Below are 14,412 nucleotides of genomic sequence, written 5' to 3' on the forward strand. Positions count from 1 at the left end.
TACAAAATATAATACTAGCGGAAGCCTATATAAGTCTAATAACGTACGAATTATCAGAGTGCGGAAGAAGAAAATTTACGGGATTATACAAAATTTTCTCACTCTAACAAGAATCCTAACGCTCAATACAAATCTATAATACTCCTAGACAAATGGAGTATAACTCCAATACTTACCAAGTGACAAAGTCTGGCTATCTATTTGACCCACCAGATGATTCTCACTCGTGCTCTATACTTGTCTCGCCAAGCTTTAGATCTGAAACTAAAAAAATAGAGAAGGAAAGGGTGAGTAACAAGGGTTACCCAGTAAGGAAGCAACAATTTCTGCCAATAACTCTCCTAACATGAACGAATAAACATACTGAATCATTTTAAAATAAACAAAATTTTACAGAAGAAAACTACGATTAACTGGTACATATGGCCAGGGATGAGCAACTAAACATTTTAAAACTCACATTACATCGATCAGCAGTACTCACTATAACATTCTCTTTTTATACAAATCTAATTGATCAAATGGAAACAATAAACATGCATTTCATTTTATATATCAAAATAAGCAACCGATACATAATACACAATGGTGGAGTATTGGAATTAGAGTGTTGGGATTCACGACTGGATCGCTCCCAGTCGGGACATGATGTTACAATTCCTTTCTGGCTTTTAGTTCCTGATTTTGTGGCCGGTCGCTGCCCTTACCACGTTTGGTTGACCATTTATCCGGCTCAGGCTGGCCGTTTGACGTGACCGTAAGCAATGGGTCTCTTTTCGATGTGTCAGAACGTTCGACTACTATAGATTGTTAGTGATCACTGACTAATCATCTTCGTCTATGCCTATCAGGCGTACATGTGATTCCCAAAGATACAAACCATTCGTATACGACCACCTTTACATTACAAGTTCACTGGTAAAGATAGAGAGGAATAAACCCGGATTCCAGTTGTGACTCCACTCTCATACGCGTCCCATACCACGTATGAGTTTGGTGGTCCCTACCGTACATCCCAGGATAGTACACCACTCCGGATGATATGATGCACTATCCCTTCAGGCATTCACAAACTCTTTAACAGCTCACAAAATAGCTACTTATATATATTATTTTCATTTGAAAACAAAGAGAAATTAACAATACAAGGTTGAGAATAGATATCCAGTTTCCTACCATGCAAGTGTGGCCACCCGGCCTAAAATAAATAACATAACAGAGCGCCTCGCGCTAACAGAAAGTAAATAAACATGCAACCAGTAACATTATCCCTGGATATCCGTTCACCAACCTGCATACACACAACAACATAAAATGCAGACATCACCCCTCGGGTGTGACTCTGACATTTTACCGTTTCATACCCTTTTTCCCTTTTTTCGACTTTTACAGCTTTCAATCTCTTCATAAAATATCCATTTTCTGATATTCATCAACTCAATATGAGTTCATTGAATATTAAATCACATTTTTCAACTATACAATTTATTTCTATTAATAATATTGAAAAAAAATACAAATTTCATATCAAAACGGGGTCCGAGTAGTGCACAAGACCCAATTTATGGCAATAACCCGTTAAAATACTCTACCCACGTATAATTTGTTAAAAATACAATTAAACATATCAAACATGCAATTTCTGGCGTGAATTTTGAAATAAACAAAGAATTCTATATTTCGGAAATATATCCAAAATTTTCCAATAAAATCCTAAATGCAATTTTCACAATCTATGATTACTAATAGAAATTGAGAGTTCCTTACTATCTCTAGGCGAAAGGATCAAAGCGTGTGCGCGGAAATCGAGGCGATCGGTGCGAAAATCGAGGCGGACCGAACTTCGAAGCAGCTGATTTTTGAAACCGACCCGGTGGTTTCGAAGAACTCGACGTGCTCGTCTCTTCTCCCTTCTACAGCGAAAGGTGGTTTGACCCCGAAATCGATGAAAACCGAGGTCGAAGTTACGAAAATCTCCGTATAAAAATACGGCTGATTTTTGACTATACGGGGTGAAAAAGACGAGAAAACGGAAGGAACTTGGTTGGGTTATGTAGAGAATGAGGCTGCGGACGTTTCTTCCTTCTGCGTCGGAAAGCGATTTGACCCCGAAACGGATGAAATCCGAGGTCAAAGTTTCGAAATTTCCGTATCCAAATACGGCTGATTTTTGACGATATCGGGTGAAATAGAAAGTGAAATGAAGAAAGGTTGGGTGGGTTTTGTAGAGAACGAAGCTGCGGAACTTTTTCTCTTCTGCGGCGATCGTCGAAAGTGGACCGTTTGCGAGAGATCTGAGGTGGAAGATCGGAAAGAAAAAAAAAAATTTCGTTTTATATGTCTCGGCCATATGACGCGTTGGGGAAGATGAGTTATATAAATTTTTTTTTTTATTATTATTATTTTTTTTTTTATAAAAGTTAGGATGAATCGGTATTTCGCTTATTGTTTTGATTGACAATAACTTGATCATTCGGTCTCCAAAACTGACAAACGAATACTCTATTTCGCCTAATTTTTCATTCCGGATCTAATGGTATAGTCAATTTCTACAAATTATGTCTCCATCAAAAATTTACATTTTTGGCCTGACGTGACCCATAAACTTGATGTCGTTTTCGTTTTTGGCGATAATTCAACTTCTTGATCTCCAAAAATGACAAATAAATAGTCTATGTTGAATAATTTTTTCGTTATGAACCCAATGGTATGATCGAATTTTACAAATTATTTCTCTAATAAAAAGTCACTATTTTAGCCTGGTCCGACCCGGAAATCGAGGATTTTGTAACTTTTATATTCGAACTCGCATTTGAGCATGCTTACAGGCTAAACTATGTTTTTCGATCATTTTGAATCTAATGGTGAGGTCAGATTCCATTAAAAATGATCAGAAACATCCTAAAATTTTACCCCTAAATCCCACTTTCAAGATTTTCTTAAAATTTCACTATTTATTTTTTCCTCGAGATACGAATTAAAAACTCGGGGTTTTACAACAACCCTTGATTTTCATTTATAAATTTATAATTTTTTAATAAATCGAATATTATAGTGGGTATTCGACAATATAAGTTATAGATTTATAATTTTTTTTATGAATCGAATATTATCGGGTATTCGACAATTTAATTTATAAATTTATAAATCGAATCAAATGTTATCGTGTATTCAATAATCTAATTTATAATTTTATAAAAAAAAAAAAATTATATATCGAATTGAATGTTATCGGGTATTCGACAATCTAATTTATAAATTTATAATTTTTTTTTATAAATCGAATATTATCGGGTATTCAACAATCTAATTTATAATTTTTTTTTTAAAATTCGAATATTATCGGATATTCGACAATCTAATTTATAAATTTATAAAAAAAAAATTAATAAATTGAATCGAATATTATTGGGTATTCGACAATCTAATTTATAAATTTATAAAAAAAAAATTTAATAAATTGAATCGAATACTATTGGGTATTCGATAATCTAATTTATAAATTTATATTAAAAAAATTAATAAACTGAATAGAATACTATCGGCTATTCTAGATTCTTGGTGGTGTTGATGTTTTAAGTCACAAGGATGAAGATGAAGAGAATTACTTGGGTGTAGAGAGGAAAAGAAGGGGGCTGGTGTAGAAATCGTTGATGATGAAGATGAAGAGGATTACTTAGATGTAGGACCGTTGATTGAGAAATTAGAGAAGGAGAAATTGAAAAATATTGGAGATCTCAATATGATTGAAGAACCTACAAATTCATAAAGTACTTTAGACTCTAACACCATGGGATTTTGGGATTCCTTTCTAAATTGGCTCTGAAGGTAAATCTATCTCCATTTCATCATCATTTTGGTCATTTTTTCCTTTAATTTCGATTTTAGATTTCAGTGTAAAATTTACATAATCTGTATTTTGATTTAGTATTTGAATCCTTAGTTGAGAATTTGTAAATAATTCATAAATTTTTTTATACAGCTGAAGTATCCATTTGACACAGACAAATCTTGAATGAAACAGTACTTTAAATTATTTGGGTTTGCCTATAATTGAATTGGAATCCTGGGTTTAATTCCAATTCTAGCTTATTCACTCAAATAACCAAAAAAGAAGAAAAACAAAGTGATAGTTGATAGGTTCCCCTGTTTTGGACCATAATGGAATGGTGAACTATGTATTGCTACAATACCACCAGGCACAAAGTGATAGTTGATAGATTTTTTAAATAATCTAAAGGTTTTATTACCATTTTCTAGGTTTTTTGGTTGCATAAGACTCAAGTTTTATACAATAAATTTTGGAATGACATAACTAAAGCTATCCTCATATTGAACCAAATATTAGTTATAAGAATGGGATTATGTGATGATGGTTCTTGTTAGGGATTGTTTTTTTTTTTTTTTTTTTGAAGGGTGGTGGATAGAGGATTTTAAGCTAATCTCATATATGTGCTTCTTTTGCATCATGTGTCCTTTTGGGCTTTCTTCTTTGATTTGTTTTCACTTCACGTTGTCAAGGTACATGTCATGGGTGTTTCATTTTGTAAGACATATATATATATATATGGGTCGCGTTATTACGACCCCCTTTGCGACACACCTTTTTGTCTTATATGGGCAAAAATGTTTGGAATGGGCTGCTTTTTTGTGAGGATGATCTCTGTGATGAGGGGATCATCTTGGCAAAAAATCATCCCATTCCAAAACTTCTAACCCCATCAAAATTGATTTACAAAAATTGGACGGTCTATAATTTTTCAACAAAAATCGGACGGTCTAGAAGTTTTGGAATGGGATGATTTTTTGCCAGCATGATCTCCTCACCATAAAGATCATTCTCACAAAAAATCAGCCCATTCCAAACATTTTGCCCATATAAGACAAAAAGTTGTGTCACAAGGGGGTCGTAATGGGGGTCGTAATAACGCGACCCTATATATATATATATATATATATATATATATAATATAGAGAGAGAGAGAGAGAGAGAGAAGAGAAGAGAGAGAGAGAGAGAGAGAGAGAGAGAGATATGGGAAATGTTCAGCAACAAACATTTTGGCAAAACATTTTTCAAAACATGGGTTAGAGGTTTGGAATGGGCTGATTTTTGGTGAGGAGATTATCATCACCAAAAATCAGCCCATTCCAAAACTTCTAACCCCATCAAAAATGATTTACAAGAAATGGACGGTCCACGATTTTTCAACTTGTAAACTGGGGCTAGAAGTTTTGGAATGGGCTGATTTTTTGTGAGGATGATCTCCTCACCGTAGAGATCATCCTCACCAAAAATCAGCCCATTCCAAAACCTCTAGCCCATGTTTTGAAAAATGTTTTGCCAAAATGTTTGTTGCTGAACGGGACCCTATATATATATATATATATATATATATATATATTATATATATATATATATATAATAATTTAAATATAAAATCGATCTATGGGCTTAAGGGTCGGCATATCTTGGAAGGAGTTTTTATTGAAGATGTGTGTATTGATTCCAGAGTCCTTTATGTGATTTTAGAGATTTTTTTTTCAATTAAATAAACATACTAAAGGCATATGACTATGCCAGTTGTAGTTTATTGTATTATCTAGTTTTGCATTGATATGGTGAAGATGGGTTCAGAAGTGCATCTTTTTAGTTTTCTCCCCATGTGTAAGGGGCCAATTTTTTGGAAGCTCTAGGAGTTGTTGCAAGGGAATCATTTGTTTGTTTCCTTTTCATATCGGCAGTGGAGTTTTTGGTAAATTCTTTGAGATAATAGGAATCAGGTTTGTTTGAAGGAATTAGGTTTCTATTAGGTGCTTCTCATTTCCATCTAAGATTTTTGAGAAGTGTTTTTTTGTTATTTTGAGACAATTTTTGGGCTTATATTCATCACCCTCCCCCCCCTCTGACCCCTCAAAGAGATGTTATCATGACTACTTTTCGCCCGCTGGGTTTGTGAACACAGGAAGGGGTGGATGCAAGGTGCTAGCTACTAACATGTTGCTTGCTTTCTTCTTATTTTGGTATTCCCTTTTGGGTGAGTTATCTATCCAACGCAATTTGGGAGTTGATCATCATCTAAAAAGATTGTTGGGAGGCTTGCTTCTTGGATGTTATGTTACTTGTCTAAAGGTAGGGAATTAACTTGGGTAAAAATTATTTGTCTAGTCGTTCTATCCGCCTTGTCCGTTTTCCAAGCTAACATCTATTGCTAAAAAACTAGATAGAATGATTATGGATTTTTTGTGGAATAGTCAAGATGACTTTTTTGGATACCATCTTGTTTGGGGGATAAGAAATCTTGAAGTCATGAACTCATCCCTTTTTTGGAAAATTTTTTAAGAGGGTCAGGAGGAACCTAGTAGCCTTTGGAGGAGTGCAATTCTATAACACTTTTAGTGAGCCTTGTCTTGAGCCATGTTTTGTGGCATAAGCCACCTTTAATAACACTGGTTAGGATGGGCACCTCCAATATTTATTTTGATCTCAACAAAATTATTTGTCTCAAAGTGAGTTTGGGCAATATTGTTAGGTTGTAGGAAGACATTTGGAATGCGAGGTTACCCTTAAGAAGGTGTTTCCAACTATTTCTGCTTTTCTAATAAGAAAGGTTATTCAATTTAGTATTGTTTAATGTAAAAAAATTTCTTATCTCTTGAGTTTGGGCAATATTGTTAGGTTGTAGGAAGACATTTGGAATGCGAGGTTACCCTTAAGAAGGTGTTTCCAACTATTTCTGCTTTTCTAATAAGAAAGGTTATTCAATTTAGTATTGTTTAATGTAAAAAAAATTCTTATCTCTTGACTTTGACCTTTATCCATTGAACCTTGCTTTTGAAAGAAGAAAATTGCTGGATTGTGTTATATTTATCCATGTTATGTGGATGTGTTATATATATACGATGTAATGTGGATGTTGGATTGTGTATTATGCAGGTATTTTGTTTATCAGAAAATTTTCATATGTCCATTTTTAAGGGGAGATGTTGCCGAAATTTTTATAGAATTATAAATTTTTTTATAATTTTTTTTTAGAATTATAAATATTTTAAAATTAAAATAATTTTTTTTAAAATTTTTTATATAATTTTATTATATTTATATATATTTAGTGTAATTATATATTTATATAGGTATTCTGATAATTTTTTATGCATTCTGGGTGTATTATGTTGGATCGCGTATTATGCAGGTATTTTGTTTATCAAAAAAATTTCATATGTTTATTTTTAAGAGGAGATGCTGCTGAAATTTCAATAGAATTATAAATATTTTAAAATTAATATAATTATTTTTTTAATGATCTTTATATAATTTTATATATATATATATATATATATATATATATATAGTGTAATTATATATTTATTGGGGTATTCGGGTAATTTTTTATGTATTTTGGGTGTATTATCAACCATAAGGGTATTCTGGTCATTTTACCCTAATACAGCAGATTCTAGAAGCTGTATCAAACAATAATTACCAGATTCTGGTTAACAGCACAACACTTTTACAAAGCTCTATCAAACAAGCTTTTCAGTGTTTCAGCTTTTAACAGCAGATTCTAACAGCAGATTCAAGCAGCTGAATCAAACGGGGCCTTAGTGATAAAGAAGGAACTAATGGATTGTGAGTCTATGGAATGGACTAGTTTGGTTAAATGTTGAATTTTGGGAATTTAGTTGCAATATAGATACCATGCATCACTTGCAATTCTAAAATCAATCGATATTGGCTAATAATTGATTTAGAACCCGTTTAGAAACACATAAAAAAGTAAACAGAACAAAAAATTACTTTTGAAAATTATAAAGTTAAAAGGCTGGTTTATTTTAATTTTAGAAAGTTACTTTTAAAAAGTAAAATTTTTAACTTTTTAAAAGGAAAAGAAAATCATTTTCTACTTTGTAAAAGTTACTTTATTCTAAATCTACTTAATACTTTCTATGCAAACGGGTTAAAGGAAGTCTAAATTTAGATATCCTAAAGTAATTTATATCTACACAAGTTTGGCAAAATTTTATTTTATCCCAAAAAAAAGAGTGGAACCTAACTACGAATTCTTAAAATTAGGAGAGCAAAGGTTGTTTGCACAAGTGATCAAGTCCCTGCAATGGAAATTTTAACCTCCAAGGGTTGGTGAGATGGCCAAGACCATGCCTCAGTAAGTGGAGATCTTGAGTTTAAATCCCCCTTAGGGTCCACCCTCAGGTATTTATCCCAAAAATCAATTGATGCATGTAGGTGGGGTGGGGTGGAAGGGAATAGTCCAATTCGGTCTCCACTAAAACTAAAACTACAAATCAGCTTACAATTATGAAATCAATAATAGTTTGCATTTTAATAAAAAGGAAAAAAGATGATCTTCTATAAAAGATATAGACAAGGACAATGATGATTGATGTTGCTTCAATTTGATACCAATTTTCGAGGAGATTGAAAGCTATTCTATGTGTGGGATGACCATGATCGTGAGAGGTACACCATGAAATCCTAAATTATGAAGAGAAAAGGAATTGATCCAGAAAGAAGGGTTGAGATATTGAGATTCAAATTTCATCAACATTGATCACTTAGATCAATCAACATTTATGGGTATGAAACCATGGTTTAGGTTTCTAAGATTTTATTCATTGAAGATATTGATTTACAAAAGATCCAACAAAATCTATGACATTCCGTCAACTTTTAAAATTATATATATAAATTAAAGGTTCTGCTCAACAATCAAATTCTTGGACAAAGTTTTGTCTTGTATGGGCTAAAAGGTTCGGAATGGATTGATTTTTTGTGAGGATGATCTCTATGGCGAAGGAGATCATAGTCACAAAAAATCAGTCCTTTCTGAAACTTCTAACCCCATGAAAAATGGTTACAAACTAATAGTCTACGATTCTTCAACTTATAAAATAGGGTTAGAGATTTCAAAATGGGTCGATTTTTTGTGAGGATGGTTCCCTCATCATAGAGATAATCCTCATAAAAAACCAACCTGTTTCAAAAATTTTAACCCATATAAGACAAAACGCTTTGTCTAGGAATTTGGTTGTTGAACTCGACATATATATATGGGGGACGTTTGGCTCACAATCTTAGGTTTCCAAAATGCTCACAATTTTTTTGTCATATGTGGCTTAAAATTTTCAAAATGCTCACCAAAAATCAATCGAATCTGAAACTTTGAAATCCATCAAAAGGGATTTACAAATTTGTGGTAAACAGTCGACGGTTCACAATTCTAAAACTACTTTTATTGGACTTAGAAGTTTTAGATTCGGCGGATTTTTGGTGAGGATGAGCTTCTCACCATAGAGATCATCCTCACAGAAAATCAGTTCAATTCAAAATTTCTAAGCCACATAGGACAAAATTTCTTTCCGAATTAAATCAAACTGCTCTAACCGAATAATTATCGAATCTGAAATTGGTTAACATGCTCATTACATTTATAGGTTAAGTTTACACTTGATTTTTATATTCTTTTTTATTTTCTCCATTTTGGTCGATTTGGAGGTCATGATGGATAATGTCCAATTGTAGCAACAATTCGTCTCTATTATTGAGATTGTACTTATAAAAACCAGTTCATTCGTACCATTTTAACCTCATAAAAGTTGAAAAATTCATATAACTAAATTAAATTATCACTTTAGGTCAGATCTTTATTAATCACTAATGTCAAAATAAATTGGCAATTGAGGATGACAAACAACATGGATGAGAAAGAGAGAGAGAGAGAGAAAGAGAGATGTTTGTATGTTTAACACTTTGTTTGGATTAGGAGAAATGAAAAGAAAAGAACCTCATTGATGTTGTGTTTGGATTGAGAGAAATGGATACAAGAGAAGATGAGAGAAAATAAATGAGTTTCTCTCTATTTCTCTTGTTTAGATTATTAAGTGGGGGTGAGAAGAGAAAAGAACTGGGGAGAAGAGAAGAGAAAACAAGATGAGTTTTCTTTCTCTTCAAAAGTGGAGAGAAGAGAAAAATGTAAAGAAACCCTTTTAAAATCTTTTATAATTCCAATTCTGCCCCTAGATCTTTTTTAAGATTCTAAAGTTGTCCCAAGTTCTCTCCAATCAATCCAAACATGGTGGAGAGAAATTTTCTCTTCTCTTCTCTTCTCTTAATGAGTTTCTCTTACTCTTCTCTCAATCCAAACATAGCCTAAAAGAAAAGACAAAAAAAAGTAAAGACTATTTCTCTCTATCCTATTTGGTTTAATAATACAAAAACTTAAGTTTGGAGAGAAAAAAAGAGTAAAGTTATAATTTTTAGTGCTCTTTTTAGTCATAAGCATTTCATTTTCCTCTATTTCTCTTCAATTCAGAGAGAAAAAATTGACCCTTTTTTCTCTGTATTAGTTTTCTTTTCTCTTCTCATTTAACAATTCAAACAAGAGAAATAGAGAGAAACTCACAGTTTTTCTTATCTTTTCTTTCTATTTCCCTAATCCAAACACAGCCTAAGGGTTTGTATGAAAGCACATGAAAAATGGGTAGAAACATGATTTTCCCTAAAAGAATAAATTGGCAACTGGGGGGACAAGAGAGAGAGAGAGAGATGTGTCTATTTTTAAGGGTGAGTGGAAACGTGATTTTCCCACAAAAATAAAATTTTGAAGTATAGGATTGTGCATTTTTTTTTAAATTCATTTTCTCGACAAAAGCGATTATCTTTACCCATGGGGAACAATAAATAATTTTCCATTCTACACAGAAAATGTTTTTCCCACCATCTAATGATTTTCTTAGGTGCAATCAAATGGCAGAATTCATTTTATGAAGATTTTTTGCACAATATCATTTTCTTTTGGAATTCTTATTCCCTTGAAAAATGACTTCCTTGTAATCATACAAACAACTTATTGGGCTCACCTGAATATTCTCTCCCCTATGAGATTTATAGAGCTAATATTGCCACACCAACTTTTACTAATGCCACACCAATTCCTATTTAAAACACCAAAAAATTGCACACAGTTGGTGTGGTAACAGCAGCCCACTAGATTTAAGACATAGGCAGCCCATTGTCAAATTTCTACCATCTAACAGCTGGATCCCAACACTGATACACAAATCCCTAATAATAATATAATTATAATATATAAGAAAAATCGGTGTTTGTAAAGTTGCATTGCTCATTAAATTCCAAACTAAGGTGGGGAAGGGTAAGTAGAAAAAAAAACAAAAGGGTACATGATCTCAATTATTGTAGTCCATTATCACATATGAGGCTAACATCATACCATACACATGGGCACATGTCCATATATCACCTCCATCAATTCAATCAGCCACTATTGGGTGATAATGGTCATTAACCATCCATACAAGTAAATGTGATCAAATGGATAAAAAACTTTAATCAGGGAAAATCTTGAGAAAAATCATTACATGGTTTTAAATCGTGATCTATTGTCTCGTGAACTATATCGAGATGATTATTTTGGACCAAGAGAAATGATTTTATTTTTGCAGATCTGTATTCTGTAAGTCGAAAAGAAGAAAATCATCAATCTCTACTATGGAGTCTTGTCTCGTTCATGAATGATATTGAGATGACTTGGGTTTTGATCAGTTTTCAAATTACACATTTAAAATAAAATGACATATAAAATTTAATCGAACGAGATTTAAAATCTCATCTTGAGTTAGAAGGAAAAATCGAAACAATCTCTAAACATTCAATATTTTATATCGATATTTTCATTTTAATTTCGATCAAAACATTCTGAAATAGCACGAAACTTTTATTACATATTGATTATATAAAAAAAGATACTATATTTATTCTTAAGAAGGATGAACCTTTTTAGGATTGAAATTGAGTCCCTTCCAAGCTGATTTCATTGAAGCGGTAGCCGCATGAAGAGCAGCTTCCATGTACTTCTTCGAAGCGATACTTGCCGCATTCTCCATGGACTTCCCCATCTTCCTTGCAGAGTTAGCGACACGAACAAGGCTATCATATTCAGTCTTCGACATGCGGTCTAGTTCCTCTTCAAAGCATCTGAATTCATCCATGGCATCCTCCATGACTGAATTAAGGTAATTCTCAGCTTCTTTCATCGAGATCTCGGCTTCTTCGACTTCTTTGTTTAGATCAGATTCTATAGCAGCCCATGAATTATAAGCTTCAATGTCAAAGAATTTCATGAGTTCTTCAATGGATGAAGGATCAAAGTTCTTGTCTTGCAATGCTTGGTTTGATAGAAAGGAGAATTGGGAGAGGAGAGCCTCCATGTTGTATGGGTTAGGAATAACAGCATCTTCTTAGTTGGATGATGAAAGTGGTGGTTTTAATGTAAATGGGTATTTTGGTCATTTTGAAAAACTAGTGGTTGGTGGTGCTGGTGTGCTCTTTAAAGTTCAATTAGGGTATCATTGGTACAAGGAAAAGAGGGATTCCTTTTTCAACCCTAACATGAGGTGTTGGTCGTGAATACTTGTAATGTGTGTTAGTAACTCAAAGAATTGCCACATAACACACTTTCTTGGTGATTATATGGGATTTAATTGATAATAGGAAAAATTATAAAAAAAATCAATTAAAAATAGTATTTATTAAAAAAAAAAATTTTTTGAGGAAATTACAAAAATAAACCAAATTCGGCCCTTTAAGGGTCGATTTTTTTTCTTCTTCTTTTTTTTTTTAAATAAAAATTTGACCTTTGAAGGGGCGATTTTTTTTATAATCAAACTTTCGGCCCTTTAAGGACATAATTTTTATTTTTTAATATTTTAATGGACGACACTATTTTTTCTCTTCCTCTTCTTCTCCTCTCTAGCTATTTTTGATTTTTCTTTTTTTCTTCCTCCATTTTTCTTTGGACCTTCTTCTTATTTACCTTTGGATCGAGATCTACAAAGGTAAGGATCTAGATCTTGGTTTTTTTTTTTTTTTTTAAGAATGATCATGATTCGAAAATAAGATAATCATGATCATGATCTTGGTCCAAAATCGTGATCTGAAAATAAGATGATGATCATGATCCAAAACAATATCACTATCAAGATTAAGAATTTCATAAAATAATCAACATCAAGATTAAAATATTAAAAAATAAAAATTTGACCCTTAAAGGTCCGAATTTGGTTATTTTTAGTACTTTTCTTAAAATTATTACTTTTTAAATAAATATTATTTTAATAGGTTTTTTATTTATTTATAATCTCCCTTTGATAATATATAGATTGACAAGTATTTTCTCATAATGGACTTGGGACTTAATATTTGTCACCCATGGGCATGAATTGGCTACCATCAACAACCCCCATGTGTCTTCACATTTCGGCTTGCCAACCGTTGGCTTTTATTCGAGAGTAAAATTGTGTCTGGTTGTTCTGTTTTAGCCCCCACCAAGACGAAGGTTGTTAATGGATCGAATCATATAAAAAATCTAACTCAAATATCCACTAGTAGATTTGTTTTATTTATAACTTATTTATAAGAACATCAACGGTTTCATTAAATATTAGGATATCTAGAAGTACGGGAGGGATATTCAGACCACTAAAAAAATCCACACATTTTGTCTTACATGAGTTAAAAGTTTCAGAATGGGCTGATTTTTCGTTAGGATGATCTCCTCACTATAGAGATAATCCTCACCAAATATCAACCCATTCTGAAGCTTCTAACCCCATAAAAAATGGTTTTGAAAAAAAAAAGACGGTCCACGATTCTTCAACTTGTAAGCTAAGGTTGAAAGTTTTGGAATGAACTGATTTTGGTGAGGATGATCTCAAAGACCACATCCCATTCTGAAACTTCTGACCCATATAGGACAAAGTGCATGGCTTTTTTAGTGGTTTGTTGATTCTACCCCATAAAAACAAATGTACTTTTGACTAAAATTAGAATCTAAAGAGAAGGTGGAGTCTTTATTTTTTTTATTTTCTCTTTACATAAATATCGATTCAAATTCAAATTCCTTCTCAATTTCAATTACGAACAAATACTTCACATCATAAATTTCTAAGTTTATCATCTCAAAAGCATGATTGCCTAAAGAATCCATTTTTGGTATCAACTATCAAGTGAAGAATTACATATTTATTTTTTCCATTAAAATAATTGTCTACCTTATCGTGGGGTACCCTATGAGTATTGTGCATTTGTAGGGTCAGGTTTGAATATTCTAAAGGCCTTACACCCAAAATCCGACTGATAAGAACTAAACCAATGTTTTATTTAGGTTTCACTCTTGGAATTCTTTTTAATCAAATCGAAATCAACCCATTGATACCAATCCAATCCGATCCGGACCCAATCCATGATGAAATAATGCTTTCTAGTGTGTAGATTTAACAAGGGTGGATGGGTCAGGGGGCCCTCAGGATGTGCCATATGGTGTGACCAAATGTCCAACACCTTCCTTCCTATGTTGGATCTCCATCTAGTGAAACAAA

The 14,412-nt window shown here is 32.6% G+C and overlaps 1 protein-coding gene and 1 long non-coding RNA gene across 2 annotated transcripts; both read right to left on the minus strand.

Moving 5' to 3' along the window:
* Positions 1-2,344, minus strand: LOC147406446 (uncharacterized). The gene is made up of 2 exons (XR_015175791.1): positions 1,768-2,344; positions 1-264 (listed from the first exon to the last, which is right to left on the minus strand). It is a non-coding gene; the product is annotated as an uncharacterized LOC147406446 (long non-coding RNA).
* Positions 2,345-11,675: 9,331 nt separating this feature from the next.
* Positions 11,676-12,327, minus strand: MEE9 (maternal effect embryo arrest 9). Its single transcript, XM_086434488.1, has one exon. The coding sequence runs from the start codon at positions 12,241-12,243 to the stop codon at positions 11,794-11,796; it is 450 nt and encodes a 149-aa protein (XP_086290614.1). The 5' UTR covers positions 12,244-12,327; the 3' UTR covers positions 11,676-11,793.
* Positions 12,328-14,412: the final 2,085 nt, after the last annotated feature.

Source organism: Akebia trifoliata, chromosome 3 (assembly GCF_017979445.1).
Source record: "Akebia trifoliata isolate Shusen 1 chromosome 3, ASM1797944v1, whole genome shotgun sequence".
In the NCBI taxonomy this organism is placed as follows: Eukaryota; Viridiplantae; Streptophyta; class Magnoliopsida; order Ranunculales; family Lardizabalaceae; genus Akebia; species Akebia trifoliata.

What these genes read in the sequence shown, in the direction of transcription:
- MEE9 (XM_086434488.1), bottom strand. Translation starts at nt 12,243, where the DNA reads ATGGAGGCTCTCCTCTCCCAATTCTCCTTTCTATCAAACCAAGCATTG.